At 35.4% G+C, this 15,654-nt stretch overlaps 2 protein-coding genes across 2 annotated transcripts in view; one reads left to right on the plus strand and one right to left on the minus strand.

The window, feature by feature from the left end:
* Dyb (Dystrobrevin) overlaps nt 1-9,006 on the plus strand; it is a 35,901-nt gene extending 26,895 nt beyond the window's left edge. The window contains exons 18-20 of the mRNA XM_074106508.1: nt 2,291-2,347; nt 3,573-3,655; nt 4,651-9,006. Coding sequence (XP_073962609.1) covers nt 2,291-2,347; nt 3,573-3,655; nt 4,651-4,704 — 194 coding nt within the window. The 3' untranslated portion in view covers nt 4,705-9,006. The remainder of the gene's footprint in view (nt 1-2,290; nt 2,348-3,572; nt 3,656-4,650) is intronic.
* Nucleotides 9,007-12,681: 3,675 nt separating this feature from the next.
* The window catches only part of LOC141441702 (facilitated trehalose transporter Tret1-like), a gene marked incomplete in the record, with an annotated part of 18,193 nt that continues 15,220 nt past the window's right edge, over nt 12,682-15,654 (minus strand). Inside the window, 1 exon segment of the mRNA XM_074106513.1 lies at nt 12,682-15,654. Within this exon segment, the coding sequence (XP_073962614.1) occupies nt 15,439-15,654 (216 nt within the window).

Raw genomic sequence — 15,654 nt, forward strand, 5'->3', positions numbered from 1 at the left:
GTATGCTGTACACGAATTGAAGGAGGATACGCATTTTTAGGGCGTACTTTAAGACCAACATGTACTGGGACGTACATTCAATGCGTAAAAATCAGTTATATGCTCTCATCCGTTACTGTTAGAAATATTTAAATTCGCTCTATAGTATTAAAAAAGCAAGGTATATCAACAAAACATAGGTTTGCACAAATTAACAGTGTTTAATCAATTTATTTATGCATTTGTGGGAAAATTTGGGTAACAGACGTTTTAGTATAAGACCAGCTAATTAAAGGTTTACGTTCCGTAGCAAATATATATTTTTGCAAAAAAATACATAAAAAACGTCAATATGTGCAAATCGGTTTTGCTTGTTTCACAGTATTGTATATTTATAAATTTTCATAATGATTAAAAATGGCTGCGTAATGTGCAAAACAATAAATGATTATATGATTGACAGTTCGACCTTTCTTTTCTATACGTCTTTTTCCTGTTTTAGCCACGAATAAAAGTAGTTTTTTGAGCACTTTTTTTGACACTTCTCGCTGGGCTTGTCACAAGTGTCAAGTTTCACTGAAGCTTATTTCAAATTATAGATGCTACATTGACTAAGTCTCTACCAGTTGGTAATTTTAGATTTTTTTCATAATTATCACGCAATGTATTTAAATGTATGTAGTTTATTTGGATAAAAAATAGTGTGACTTCATTTTAAATATATTTTCAGTGAGTCTTTTTAAGTCTAACAATTTTGACAATTGAAATTACATACATTTTAATAAGTATTTCAGTGTCTCCAACTTTGTTACAATGAGGGCTAAAAGACAGGCGAAACATCGCTAGATGGCGTTAGTATCGTGAGGTTTTTTTGACGTTACGGTCTTGCTTGCAAATGGCTAATAAGTAAATGAGCCAATGAGGGCTATCGCGTATGAATTCGCCACTAGAGGCGCTAGTGTAGCGTGAGGTCTCCGAAATGTCAAATCTCATAGTTTTTGGGTGAGCTACGCGGGTTTATTTATAATTAGAATAATTTTGTGAATATTTTGCAATATCTGAAATGAATTATGGCAAATATGCGTTCCGGGGCAATTAATGTCTGTGTTTTGAGACAGTTTTGTCTTTCGGAAACCTTTGTCCTCCCTTTTTTCCGAACAAAACGGGGACTATGCAACACTGTGGCATGCTCGACATTTTTATGGTACGGTTTTGAGGTGTATTAAATATGATTTTAATCTAAACTTTGTTTTCACGCCCGCAATTACAGACTTTGAAAGCCATACTTAAAAACCTCACGCAACAGTGTGCCATCTAGTGAGACAAAAAACGATAGCCCTCATTGCAAGCAAAAAAAACCGTAACGTCAAAAATCCTAACGATACTAACGCCATCTAGCGATATTTCGCCTATCTTTTAGCCCTCATTCTCAAGCTAGCCAGGGCATGTCAATGTAATTTTAATGTTCGTTTGAGTCCCAACATAGATGATGGTTGTCTTGCTAGCATGAATCAGAATTGTTTAACACAATTATGTTTCAATATAATTTTCATTTGAGCCATTTTAGGTAAAGTCCATGTTGGATAAAGAAACTGGTTTCTCCAAATGCACCATTTTCCGGAGATGGCTTTTTTTAAACTGGTGTGTCTCTGGAAGCTTGTCAAATTAGTACGAAATACCTAACGAAATCCTTGTTTATAGTTTTAAACCCCTATTTCTCCCGTTCAGGGGTTGATTTGACAAAATAGATGAGATACGTAATTCTTTCGTAATAATCATCTAGGTAAATCGGTTCAGCGATTTAAGCGTGACGAGATAACAGACAGGGTTACTTTCGAATTTACTAAGTTCGCAGAAATGCTTGCCAGATACTTTCTGAAATCAGGTTTTCCCTTTTGTCCAAGAAGCTAATATTTCGTTTAAAGAGTTCAGTTACTTAACTCTTCTAATTCTACTATAAGTAATAAATATGGCCAGACTTCTTTGAAGAACTTTGTATCACTATTTTCATGATCTTCATATTTCGTACCCTTAGCTCTCAATGTCCAAGGTTACTTTGTCACCTGCATTAACATCTGTCACAGCGGAGTATGCCAAAATATCTGACGCGTCCTACCGGCCCTACAAATATAGTCGTATCAGATATTAATGCGCGCTCTGCTGTGTCAGATATTGGTGCTGGTGACTACCATCTTCAAAAATCTCAACGAAACTATTGCAGGATTGTATTTTTTTTTAATCCTTGTATGTAATGTTTCTCTTTATCGTTCTATATGTATTTCGTTGTTTTATGTTACTAAATGTTTTGCAGAGGGGTCCGATACCGAGGATACCGTCAAAGGTGCCATCGGTCCAAGGAAGCAGAGAGGTAAGTTTGACTTAGTTTTTAACTTACTCCTTGACGTTACGGTTTAGCTTTGTTTGAACTTAAAATATACATGATGATTTTAGTCGGTGATCAGAAATATTAATAACCAGCTAAAATTTAATTCAACAGGCGATGTCTGAAGCAATAAACTTATTGTTTAATTAATAACTACCCGATACATGGTCATCCTCCATTTATTATTGAATGGCAGTAGATATCTACGGGTAATTCCCTGTAAGTCGTAGATTTTACGATTTATTGTCATTTGGTGCAAATGGAAAATGTACAACTTGAAATTATACCACAGAATAAGTAATAGTAGATACAAGTACAGAAGGCACGATTCTTATGCACAAGCGTCACTTTTGTAAGGCAGTGAAGCTTCTGTACTTGTACTATTACTTATTCTGTGTTATCATTCGAGTTGTCCATTTTCCGTTTGCACCGAATGACAGTAAATCGATTATACGTCAATATTCGCGAATTTGACAATGACAACTTCTGAAAAATATTGTAAGCTCATATTAGTAGGGTGACAAAGAATTTCCACTTAAAGTAATTTTCGAAATGAAAAAATATCAAACAAAAAAATCTGCGGTTTCATGTAAGTGTGACTCAATTGTGACCGCTATCAATTACTGAATTAGAAAAATTGGTACCTGATCACCGATTAAAAATCACAAGTGACTTAAAAGTTTTTATTTATTTATTTACAACTGAGTAACGATTGAGCTCACAAACATAAAGTAACGTAACGCTTTGGAGTATGGTGGTTTGAATGCAGTTTTGCGAATCTAAGATTCTCTCTTCTGATTGCTGCATGGTTTTGAGAGCATGTCCGTTGCACAAGTTTACGAATAAAATACTATTATCCATTCAATAAGTATATTGACCGTAGAGACGGTGACATTTCGTATATGCGTATTTCCCTTCTACGCGATTCCGCGTCGATAGATGTAGGGAAACCCTTAAGCGACTTTAACTATTCCAAGTCCAAGACGTTATAATAATACTCATCAATATCCAACGAATAGACTTTGCATACCACAAGCATTTTGATGCGCTCGGGACCGCTCGGCAGGCGCTCTTCTGTGTTCAGACGCACCTGGGCGCTCGGCTCTGTTCGCGTGACGAACATTCGCGAGAATGCCCGAAGTCTGCCGAATGCTAACGGAAAAAATCGCCACTGACTGTATTGCCGCTTTAACATATCGCATTGTTGCAGATTTCGAGGAGGATGAAGATAGTGACGAACCGATGCCGAGACCGCAGCCGCCTCGTCATTATTTACACGACAACAATGTTCAGGTTACTTTGCTATTTTATTTTTATGTGTATTTCTCCTGATTATTCGAAGACGGTGATTTGAATTTTTTTCAACACAGCAAAACGACGTCTTTTATTCCTTAACAAAATAATACAGGTTTTTGATGTCGTGAAACCGAAAGAACATTCTATAAATTACATTACCTTCCTGGTGCCGCCATAAATCTTGGCATTTTTTTCTTACGTTTTTCGTTATTATTGTAATTCATACCAGGTTTTGCTCAATCCCGATTTTTTTTTAACAGCTTATCCGTTTTATTTCAGAGCATGGCGACTAGTGTACATACGCAATCCTAAGTTTAATTACCAGTTTTTATTGCTTGAGGTTTGTTTTATTTTTTTATACAAGCTTTTTTATTTTTATGTTTCATCATCATCATCATCATCCCAGCCTATATACGTTTATTCATTTTGTCCCTGCTTGTTGATACTACTTACTTTATTTGTTTCTGTCACCTGTGTACAGTACAACTAGAATATGAATGTCACTCGGGTCTCGTCGATTTTCTTCGTTTTCCTAAAGATTCAAATGAGAAAGAAAAAAAACAACCTTTTGTTTCGAGTTCCGAACGATATTGGCAAATTCGTTTAAGTTTAGCCTGCTAACAGTTAAGTAAACTACTGTTTGTCTACCAAATCTTACGGTGAGCTACAATAGTCTACCAAATAGAAAATGAAATGTCACTCTTTACAGCCGCTTGTGCAATGCGTTGATATGATATCGACGGTTCTCTCAATCAACTGTTAGTAGCGCAGTTTTCATCCCTTGACAATTTCAAAAACCCCCTTAATGTATCTCTATATTCTCAAGGTCAGCCAAATTTCAAGTCCTTCTGATTTTTTTTGTCGGCCAGCTAGTAGCTAGTTTCATAAATATATAAGTACTACTTAAAAGAATAGAGGGACCACGTGAGTTTCATTGGTAAAACAAATCTTACGCCCTTATCTTCCATAATATAAATTCTATGTTCCCACAGGACACCCCTCCACCGCTGCCTGCGCGCACCGGCCACTACTACCCACGAACATAGTGGTACTCTGTGTGTAATAATAAAATAACTAACCTAATTATATTGATACTATCATTATCACTTATCAAATTTAGCAATGGACAGACGTCTCGACTTTATTTCAAATGACTATGGCGTTGAAACATGAAATTTATTTTCGATTTGTGAAGTCATTATATACTTACAAAACTACCATGAGTCTAATATGTTCAAACGGGTTAATCGAGAGTTAGTTCATACTGAGAAGCGACGCGAAGGGGCGAATATCATTTTTTTTTTTTATTAAATAATAATCTGTACAGATCTATTGAATATTGTTTTTCCATCGTATTTTGTTGGAAAAGTTCGAATTTATCTTGCTTTCTCAATTAACTGGAGTAAACTTCTGGAGGCGATCAGTTGAGAAGGAGGCTGGCTTAATGAGGGCTATCGTTTTTTGTCTTACTAGATGGCGCCACTGTTGCGTGAGGTTTTTAAGTGTGGGTTTCAAAGTCTGTTATTACGGGCGTGAAAACAAAGTTTAGATTAAAATCATATTTAATATATCTTAAAACCGTACCATAAAAATATCGAGCAACCACAGTCTTGCGTATTTAGTCCCGTTTTGTTCGGAAAAAAAGGGAGGACAAAAGTTTTCGAAAGACAAAACTGTCTCAAAACACAGACATTCATTGCCCCTTATCGCATAATTGCCATAATTAATTTCAGGTCATGCAAAATATTCACACAATTATTCTAATTATAAATAAACCCGCGTAGCTCACCCAAAAACTATGAGATTTGCCATTTCGGAGACCTCACGCTACACTAGCGCCTCTAGCGGCGAATTCATACGCGATAGCCCTCATTGGTCTCGGCTGGGAAGAGCTGGAAGAAGCCGCGCAAGATCGAGCCAAATGGAAAACTCTTCTACGAGCCCTATGTCCCTAGTGAGGGATAACAGGATCACATGATCATCATCATCAAACTTCAGTAAGCTAGTAGAGAAAACATGATAAACACGAACTTTTCCAGCACGTGGTTTTTTCGAGCTTTAAAAAGCGTGTGATCCGTCTATTACAATTCATTATACCTTGTTTCTTTAGGTATATCCAAAGGATCCACTTTGAGTTAAAGTTGATTATATGTCAGTCATGTCTTCCATCTTTATTCTAGGTGCACTACTGACTGTGGTTTACAAGTTATTAAACAAATGAACGTATCAAGTCCATCGTTGACCAGCTACGGTCGCGCTGATTGTATTTTTATGGTTGCTGCCTCCGAACTCCGTCATTTGTGTATCTAATCCTAAAAAAATAGTTGGGTATTACGTATTGGGTAGGTACAAGTGGGACTCTGGAAATAGCCCGATTGCTTTCGAATGTCTAAAGATTCAAGGTATAGTCTCGTGGTTGATTTCGGAAGTTTTTTAAACAATCAATAGAGTATTATAAAGTGATGCATATTTGAGATCAGAAACAGGTATATTTGTATAATGAAAAAAGCAATTTCTTAATAAATGTTATGTAAAATTCTCCAAAAGTAGGTGTACAATTTCAAGTAACTTTTGTCGTGTCTTTTTACTATACTTATAAAAAATGTATGAAGATGAAGGCAAAGATTCATCTCAAAATATGTAACTTCAAATACCGCTCGTGTATTTAAATTTGACTATTTTTACTTTATAATGATGATTTGTATCCAAGCGTTACAAATAATGTTAACCTCTCGCCACCGCCATAGTCGGTTCTAGTGGTCAACGACGAATATCTTGATATTGTAAACTTATTGGCAAGAACCGCGGCTTTTCAAACTTGTTTTTAAAACGAGAATATTATATTAATGTAAGATACCTTATTTTGTAAGATACATTTTTTTTGCTTGTGTCTAGTCCCCTCGCTTTTACTTTTGCCGTAAGTATTAGCGAAGTCTTATGTTTTCATAGCTTGTAGACATTGAAATGAAACCATTTTAACGATGATGAACTATTGATTCTGTATTTAAAACTGATCGGTCATCAAGGTACTGACCAAGTCGCTGATTCATCAACAACCAATTCTTGGATTTAAATATCTGTAATTTTACGTAGACATTTCCTTTATAATGAAGAAGCAATAGGAACAGAAAAGGAATTCTACAACCAAATTGAACCAATGATAAATTTACTAGGTTACGCCCCTATAAGAGGCAACACGCTCGATATTCATCCCTACAACCCTTTGTGGGTCTTGGCCTCCTCAATGATTGTTTTCCATTTTGCTTTATCCCTGGCCTCCTTTCTCCACGACGTTCTCTTGCCAATGCGCCTGAAATCATCCTCTACAGTGTAGAGTCTACAGAGTCCTTCCACCGCTTCCTGGGCCATCCCCTGAGCCTTTTTTTTGTTACGGGGTCCACGCGGAAATTGTCCTAACAGCTCTATCGTTCCCCATAATTTTCTTAAGTGTCCTGCCCATCTAAGTCTTTGTGCCTTGCTTACGACGGCTTTTTTACGGATCAGTGCTTCTAGCCCGTGATTCATTCTGGTACGATATGTGCCATCCGCTTCTCACACTGGGGCTTTCCTGTCGAACTATACCAGTTTGTCGAAGAATGATAAGGATACGCGATATAAATTGATTAAATAGTTTCATTTCTATGTTCTAAGTATTACTTGAAGTAGTGAAACGGTCTAGAGACCGTGAACGAGCTTCGATTCTTAATATCGTCTTATGTCTATTATGGCCATATTCGTTTTCTGTCTTCCATTCGTCAATTCCTTCCAAAATGTACAAATATGTCAATTGATACTTCCTGTCGAAATGTGTTGGAGCTGGAGAAACATAATGAATTGTGCAAAATTATGAACTTATATTACACGAATGTCTAGCACGAAAATTTCACGCATGGCTCTCTTTCCTCCTACACGGGTAGAAAAAGGACAGATTCTGTGCTAACCGTTTAAAAAAAATGCAGTTAGAATAAGTCGAGCTTGCGGCGTAACTTTTCTATATTATTAGTTATTTTTCTTCATAACATTCCAGTGTTGTTCTGCATGTTAATTATTGTTTAAAAGCAGCGTCGACACCTAATTTTAGTACTTATTTTAGTTTTAGCGCACCTCTTATGGATTTCTCTTAAAATTGCTCATTATTTTAACGCTAGCTAAGACTGAGAAAATGTTGGCCACCGAACAAGTGGAAATGCCAAATTATAGTAAACCAAAACGTATAATTTAATTGAGTACCAGTTTATGTACTTTTCACGACATTTGAATTATCCAAAAATGCACTGTACTTATTATTAAGTTACTTATTTTAGGTTATTATAATCTCATTTTAATATTTTAGCTTTTGAGAGCATAATCATTGTATCATCTATGTATATTTTTGAACGGCTTGTTATTATTAAGCGTAAATGCTGAAAGACATCGAACGTCTAACGCCTTCATACAGTCAGCAGCGGAACTATTTAAAAAAAGTTGTAAGGAGACTTTGATAATCTTATAATATAGCTATATTCCTACTGTTGACGGTACCACCTAACCATGCAATATATACTATAAATTTTTGCAAAGTAACTAATTTCTTTTTCACTTATTGAAATATGGCGTTAGATGTTACTTGAGTAAAAAACATATAACATAAGTTTTATGAAATTATTCATGTAATTTTTTTATTCGGCTTTAAAAAAGTGAGGCTAATCAGGATATTTTTAGTTTTTCTAACGTTCACCATTTAGGTTAAGTATTTTGCATATCATTTTTATCGGGCTAACGATTGTATCGTATCTGAACGGTTCGTATAAAATATAAGTTGGATGTTTGTTGAACTCGATGCTCGGGATGCCTCTAATTTGCTTTCTCTGTATACTGATTTAGTCGGTTTTTCATATACTTACCGGGTGGGCCCTGTAACAGGAGCAAAAAATTAAAACACAGGTTCTGCTACTCAAGTGGAACTACTTTAGCTCTCCAACTTTCAAAAATTAAGCAATTTTATCATTATGTTTATTCCAAACATATTAATTGGTATTTTCAATGTACGGCATCCAATAGTCTAAATGCATCGCCTGTCACGTAAAAAAATGACAGATTTCGCACGCAATACATTGCTTGTCCAATTAAACTTTAAACTATAACAAAAATCATAATACAAGTTAGTTTCAAAAGTTGTGAACTAAATTAGCTCAAGATGAAGAGTGGAAGCTGTGGTTTAATTTTTTGCTCCTGTTACAGGGCCCACCTTGTAAAGTCTTGATAAGTTTGACCACTTTTAAACAAAGTCAAAGGAGGATAGGGCTTGTATGAACTTGTATTCCTGGGGTAACCGATGCCTGGCTGATGTACATCCCCAATACAGCAAGACACGTCAGAACGGCATCGGTCTCGTATATTTAATACATTGTGTTAAAAAAATCTGTTAAGAGTCTACTGATTAATACGAAACAACTGGAAAAACGTTGAATTTCAGAAGTAAAATAAAATGTTATGTATGGTAATTTATATACTTAATAGTATATTGTACAACAAGAGTATAAAACGAGCCATTTTATCCGAGACCTTCAAATAGCCGGGATAGACACGTCGAGCGGAAAATGGGTTTAATGCTCGAGTTTTACATTCTGCTTTTCACTTCGATGGCGAGGAAATGAAATAGCAACAGTGAAAACAGTTATTCACTTACTTGGTACCTTTTATTGTTCACGCATCACTATTATAATTATAAATTTTTACTTTTATTGATCTATTTAAACAAATTAAAAATTATTTAAAAATTAAGTAAAAACTTCTTTGTTTGTAGCTGTTTACACCTAATTGCCTTGGTCTTAGGCGAAGATTTTACTTTATGCACTAGAGCATAAAAAGTCATTTTATGTCGCCCAGATCCTGCATAAACACGAACTTTACGAGCATGAGAAGTGAAAAGTATTTTTCCACTTGTATCGTATTAGTAATCAACTAATCAGTAGCGTCGATGTCGTTAAATTATCGTACAGGATTTTTTAACATCATGTATAATGGAGAGCTCTCACGCATCATATTGCGTCAGACAGCTCAACGTGTTAAATTTATGCTACTGATATAGTTCTGACGCGTCACGACAAGACACGTCAGACAAATATACATCCGACACTGTTTCATATAAGTAATTGAATACTGCTGCATATGGCAGGAACGCGTTGAATGATAAAGTATTGTCACGGAGCACGAAGAATTTCGCGCAATGACCTTCACTACTTTTCTCTGTCACTCGTGCGTGAATATTTGACGTCGCCATCCTACAAATTTATGTGTGCGAGAGCGACGGCAAATATTTACGCGCGAGCGACAGAAACACATAGTGAAAGGTCGTTCCACGAAATTCTTCGTGCTCCGCGACCGCTGGGCTACTACGAAACTCTAAACTCGAAGTTCGTGTCGTGCTGTCCCTCTGACACTTACACTATTTAATACGAGAGCGAGAGGGACCGCACGACATGAACTTCGAATTACGAGTTTCGTAGTAGCCCTGCCGGACTTTAATCTCTCTGTAATTCTTTGGAACATACTTTAGCTGACAATGTATTCCTCGATTTTTCTCATTCTTTGTTGTAAAATCATGGCTCCCAAAGTTTTCGAATTTTAAGTGCAATATTTATACGTCTTGCCGAGGCATTGTGATGGTTTTATCTTTGCTTTAATTTTAATAGTTTAATCTGTAGCTTAGATCCAAAGTATAATTGTAGTGTATATTGAATCAAGTACAATTGGATGTAAGCCTTTTATTGCAGCTAATTTGAATAACATGCTGCGAGCTAATGGATGAATTTGACAATTCACCTTTAAAGAAATGACACAGGATTTTCCTGCAAATTATAATAACCCTGGGGTTTGTAAAAATATCCCGGCCGACTTTTCAATGGGCACTGATTTCGCTCATTGGTATCCAGTTTTTTTGACTATTTTTATTTTTATATCGATTGGAAAATAAGAGCGAAGATGACATTGAACTGAAGTGTTACTACTACTAAAAAAACTTAAACTTGTCGTTGTTTGGGTTTATTCAGATAAAATAAAAATTATATGTCCTTTAATAACACCAAAACACGATTTCGCTTAGTTTTTGTGTGGTAATACTGAACTTTGACGTCACTTATTTAGCCAAGTAAATATTTACTTATTAAAGCAAAATTCATGTGTGTTCCTTGTAAAAAATAATATAGTATTTTATTAGACGTGTCTTGGCCTTAATTGGTTAATGATGGAAAATACTGAAACATAACAGCCGTCGTTGTGATTAAAAATAAATAATATTTCTCTGAGTAGATTTCTGAGTTATGATGTTAAGTTTTCTGTACATGAACTACATCACTACTATGTTATGGCATCACACAACTGCAATCACTCGTGATAACTTCGATAAAATACAAGTAAAGGACAAGTATATTTATACCACACTGTATTGAACCTGTAAAGTACTATTATGCTGCATACAAGTAACTACTTAAATAAGTACTACATAATAATCTTTTGTACCATTCAAATAGATTTTGTAATAGTACTAGCATATGTAGTTATATGTCTACTATCCAGTAAGTTATAATAACAACATATATGATAAACTATAAGAAAGCACAAAAATCTAAGCACTGTTCGTGTCGTTTTTACATAAACTTCGTTTTATATCCATGTTGTATACGTGTAGACCACCTGTACATCGGTATGTATATTATGTGTGATTGTATAACCAGTTTAATGCAGTTTTGTATTTGTATATAAAATGCCTTTTGAGCTACGCAGCGTTGTGCCGTACTGTCTAAAGAAAGTTGACAAAGTAGCCGCTACATACAAATTAAAGACTGTCTACGATAAAATCTGGTCATGCACGATCTGGTGTATCTTTATAATGAATGCAAATTTTCAAGCAGCACGTTTTTTTAAGTAATTAGTGGTTATGAAACTACAAAATAAAAATATAATCATAGTAAAAAGTTGAAGCGTCTTCTGTGAGTTTTGAGTATTACCCAAAAAGTTGTCCCGTCATGACATTGACAAGAAATCAGTTTTGTCAAGAAATTCTTAACCCTAAGGACGAGATCATAAAACATAAACTATATAAAACAAGCAAAATTTCTTGACGTCGGGAAAACGTCACGAAATCTTGTGAGGAAAAAATCGTAGTTTTGTAACTACATCAAAACTTTCTATTCGATCCAACAACAAAGATGATCTGACTTATTTATCACTTTTACCACAAGGGATATTTAAAAACTATTTTTTGTGGTGAAACGTCAGGTTTTTCTTTAAGATACCTAAGTGGACAAGTGAAATATTGAAAATGGACAACTTTTTGAGAAATTGTCTTTTAGCTTTATATATTAGACTGTGCCTATTTATTTTGTATAGCGTCTTCTGACGGTCTTTACTAGGTTTTTATGTAAAAAAATATATATACATATATTTTTAAATTGGACAATCCACTTTATATATTTTATATACTTTTCACAACAACTAACATTTTTCGCAAGTTGGAAACGAGTGAAAATTATCAAAAAAACCGGCTAAGAGCGTGTCGGACACGCCCGAAATAGGGTTCCGTAGCCATTATGAAAAAATTAAGAATATTTTTCTAAGGATTTCATATTTTGTACGGAATATTCCAAGTTTAGGTATATTTTATACCTTAGGCAGCTATTTACTCTTAAACTACTAATAATTCTCAAGAAAACTTAACCGTTATAGTTTTCCTTGTTAGTTTGATATACTTACTACCATCCTGATTTTTTTCAAACCCACCGGTTTAGATTATAGAGGGGGGGGAACCAAAATATTGTACCATTTTGTCGGCATAGTTTACATATATATTCATGCAAAATTACAGCTTTCTAGCATTGATAGTCCCTGAGCAAAGCCGCGGACGGACAGACAGACATGGCGAAACTATAAGGGTTCCCTTTTTTGCCATTTTGGCTACGGAACCCTAAAAACGCTGTACAACGCTATTTAAGCACAGTTAAATACATAAAGCTGAAATTCACAGACGCTCTAACATTTTATTATGATTGTTTTTTTATTATGTAGTTTCAAAACCATTGACTATTACAAAAAACTGCTGGTTGAAAATTAGCAGTCATTACAAAGATACACCAGATCATGGATGCCCCGATTTTATCGTGGACAGTCAGTAGCAGCCTATTTAAATGACGTATTAACTAATCCTAATTAAGATAATTGAAATTGAAAGGGAACGATGTTAGTGTAGCCCTTTCTGAAATATTTGAGGCTCGGGAAGGGTGTGTCAAATGGTGTTGTGGGAGATGAACATGCCGAGTCGAAGGAGCATGTTTAACTTGAAGAAACGCTTTCTATTCTTTCCAAAAAAAAACAAACAGTGTTTCGTGTCCAACTTACATCGAAAGGATTAACTTTAACAAGAGAAACAGATGGCAAATCGAAAGAGCAAACGATCCTGCTGCGCGACATAGTAGGTAGTAAATGCATGAGGAGTAAAAGACGGCGTCCGGGGGCTGGATCCTGCGTGTGCAGCTTCGTCGAAATCAGACCATGCAGTGATTTTAGCAGGGAGTCTTCATGCGAGCGTTTCAACCGTTGAAATTTTCGTGTTCACATTTTTTTTTGGATATGTTTTAGAATTTGAGGACATATTCGATTACTTTTTAGACGTCCTATACTTCTACTAGAGATAACCTGGAAACTGTAACAGAATCTTCTTCCATTTCGACAAAAATGTGCCCACGTAAAGCAAATAAAACAAACGCTCGAATAATGACCCGAGGCAGCCTGCTGCTTGATTTTTGATAAAACAAGACTTACCACGGTACGGTTGCTTACAGTAGCCTTCCCGTACAGGTAGATTCACAAGAGCTGGCACAAATAGATTGAAGGAAAGTACTTACACACTAGACACACACATTTACACTTAGACATTTTTGTTGGAAAATGACAGAGGCGTGTCATTTTCGTATTTGTGTGAGTGTATTCAAATAGGTAACACAGATACTTTCATTCATTCATTTAATCCATTTGTGCCAGCTTTTATGAATCGACCTGTACTAGGGTAAACCGAAAGACCAAAAGACAAGAGATCTCTTCATCACTCAGCTTGGATCTCGATAGAATGTCAAAACCAAGGTCTATTTTTATAATCTGCTCCTAGAGTTTTATATGGTTGTGACCCCAACGAATGGATTGACCCCTGGTAATGTTTATATAGTTATCGCTTAAATATTTTTATGCGCTGAAGGCGTATCTATATATATGCGAGACAACGCTGCGTGGCGCGAGGCATATATGTACTTACATTATTGATACTGTAAGGAATTTATCATTGCAATTATAAACATTCCATTGCTTGTGAACCGTGTTTTATTTTGTGTCTTCAAACATTCTGTAGCTAATCTTGGCTACGTGAAAATGAAAAGGTTCCAACTCTGTCCATGTTTTGAAGAAGAATGTCAAACTGTTCTAAGAATCAGATCAAAACAAGCGGAAAATGATAGATGGAACCTTTGTATTTCCAGGTTATGATTTTAAGACATATTTCTTAATTCAGGTTAAGAAAAATGTCTTATCTGTGGTATCTAGGGATACGTGTTAAGTTGCAAATTACTAAAATAGCTATGCTAATTATTTTATTTATAAAAACATACAATACAGGTGGCAAAAAACATACATTTAAATTAAAAAAATAACAAAATATTCTATGTTTTGCGCTGTCAAATAGCTTAGCAGTCTATTTGATATGACTACCGGCCTACACTAAACTAGTCGATAGATTATACACTAAAATAAAAAATTACATAATCAAAAACTAAACTAAATAATTTTAATAACCATCTAAACAGAAAAGCGCATTTGCAGTTCTTGGGTTTTCAGATCCAAGAAAATCACATTGAGTATTTATTTTTTATATGTTAACTAACACAAAAGCAATATAGCTTTTCTATTTCTTAAAGCTAAACTTAGAACACGATAAATTCAATAAATAATCTAATATTAGATCCTTAAAGTTCGCTATTATATGGCAACTCATAATATACTAGACGACTTTCTAAATAAGACTAATTTTAAACACTTGTTTTGCTAGATCCTTTGTTACGTTGTAATAAAAAAACGGGCCTCGAAAATTCTTAGATCATTCGATCTTGAGCTCTCGCTCATCGCTCTGCTCAGAAAGAATAAGGTCTACGAATTAGCTCGAAACATGTCGTGTTAAACTCGATTTAAGACATGGTTATGTGAGTTTCCATTAAATGACAAGGAAGCTAGCTAATACTAGCCTTATGCACTTTTAGTAAAAACAAAGCTTTTGTGACTTTTGAAGTCAATGAGGGCTATCGTTTTTTGTCTCACTAGATGGCGCACTGTTGCGTGAGGTTTTTAAGTATGGCTTTCAAAGTCTGTTTAATACACCTTAAAACCGTACCATAAAAATATCGAGCATGCCACATGTTCCATAGTCCCCGTTTTGTTCGGAAAAAATGGAGGACAAAGGTTTCCGAACTAAAAGACAAAACTGTCTCAAAACACAGACATTCATTGCCCCGGAACGCATATTTGCCATAATTAATTTCAGATATTGCAAAATATTCACAAAATTATTCTAATTATAATAGCTCACCCAAAAACTATGAGATTTGACATTTCGGAGACCTCACGCTACACTAGCGCCTCTAGTGGCGAATTCATACGCGATAGCCCTCATTATACTACTGTAGTGTTGTGTTGTGTGTGTGTGCTTTGTCATTTCAAACCGAAAAACTTTACTAATATTTAAACAGCATTACTCCATCCGTCTACAATCTCGTGACATCAGGCTCGCAATCTTTCGGATGCTTTATTCCCCCAATCTCCGCGTAAATATCTTCCAAGGTCCGCATCCTCGTCTCTGGCACGTAGATGACAATGTAGACCGTGCTCATGAAGCAGACGCCGGAAAAAATCCAGAATATTGTGTACATGCCTGCCAGTGAGGCCAAGGGGTGGAAGAAACGGAGTTCCATGGAGACCAG

This window comes from Choristoneura fumiferana, chromosome 24 (genome assembly GCF_025370935.1).
Source record: "Choristoneura fumiferana chromosome 24, NRCan_CFum_1, whole genome shotgun sequence".
Lineage (NCBI taxonomy): Eukaryota > Metazoa > Arthropoda > Insecta > Lepidoptera > Tortricidae > Choristoneura > Choristoneura fumiferana.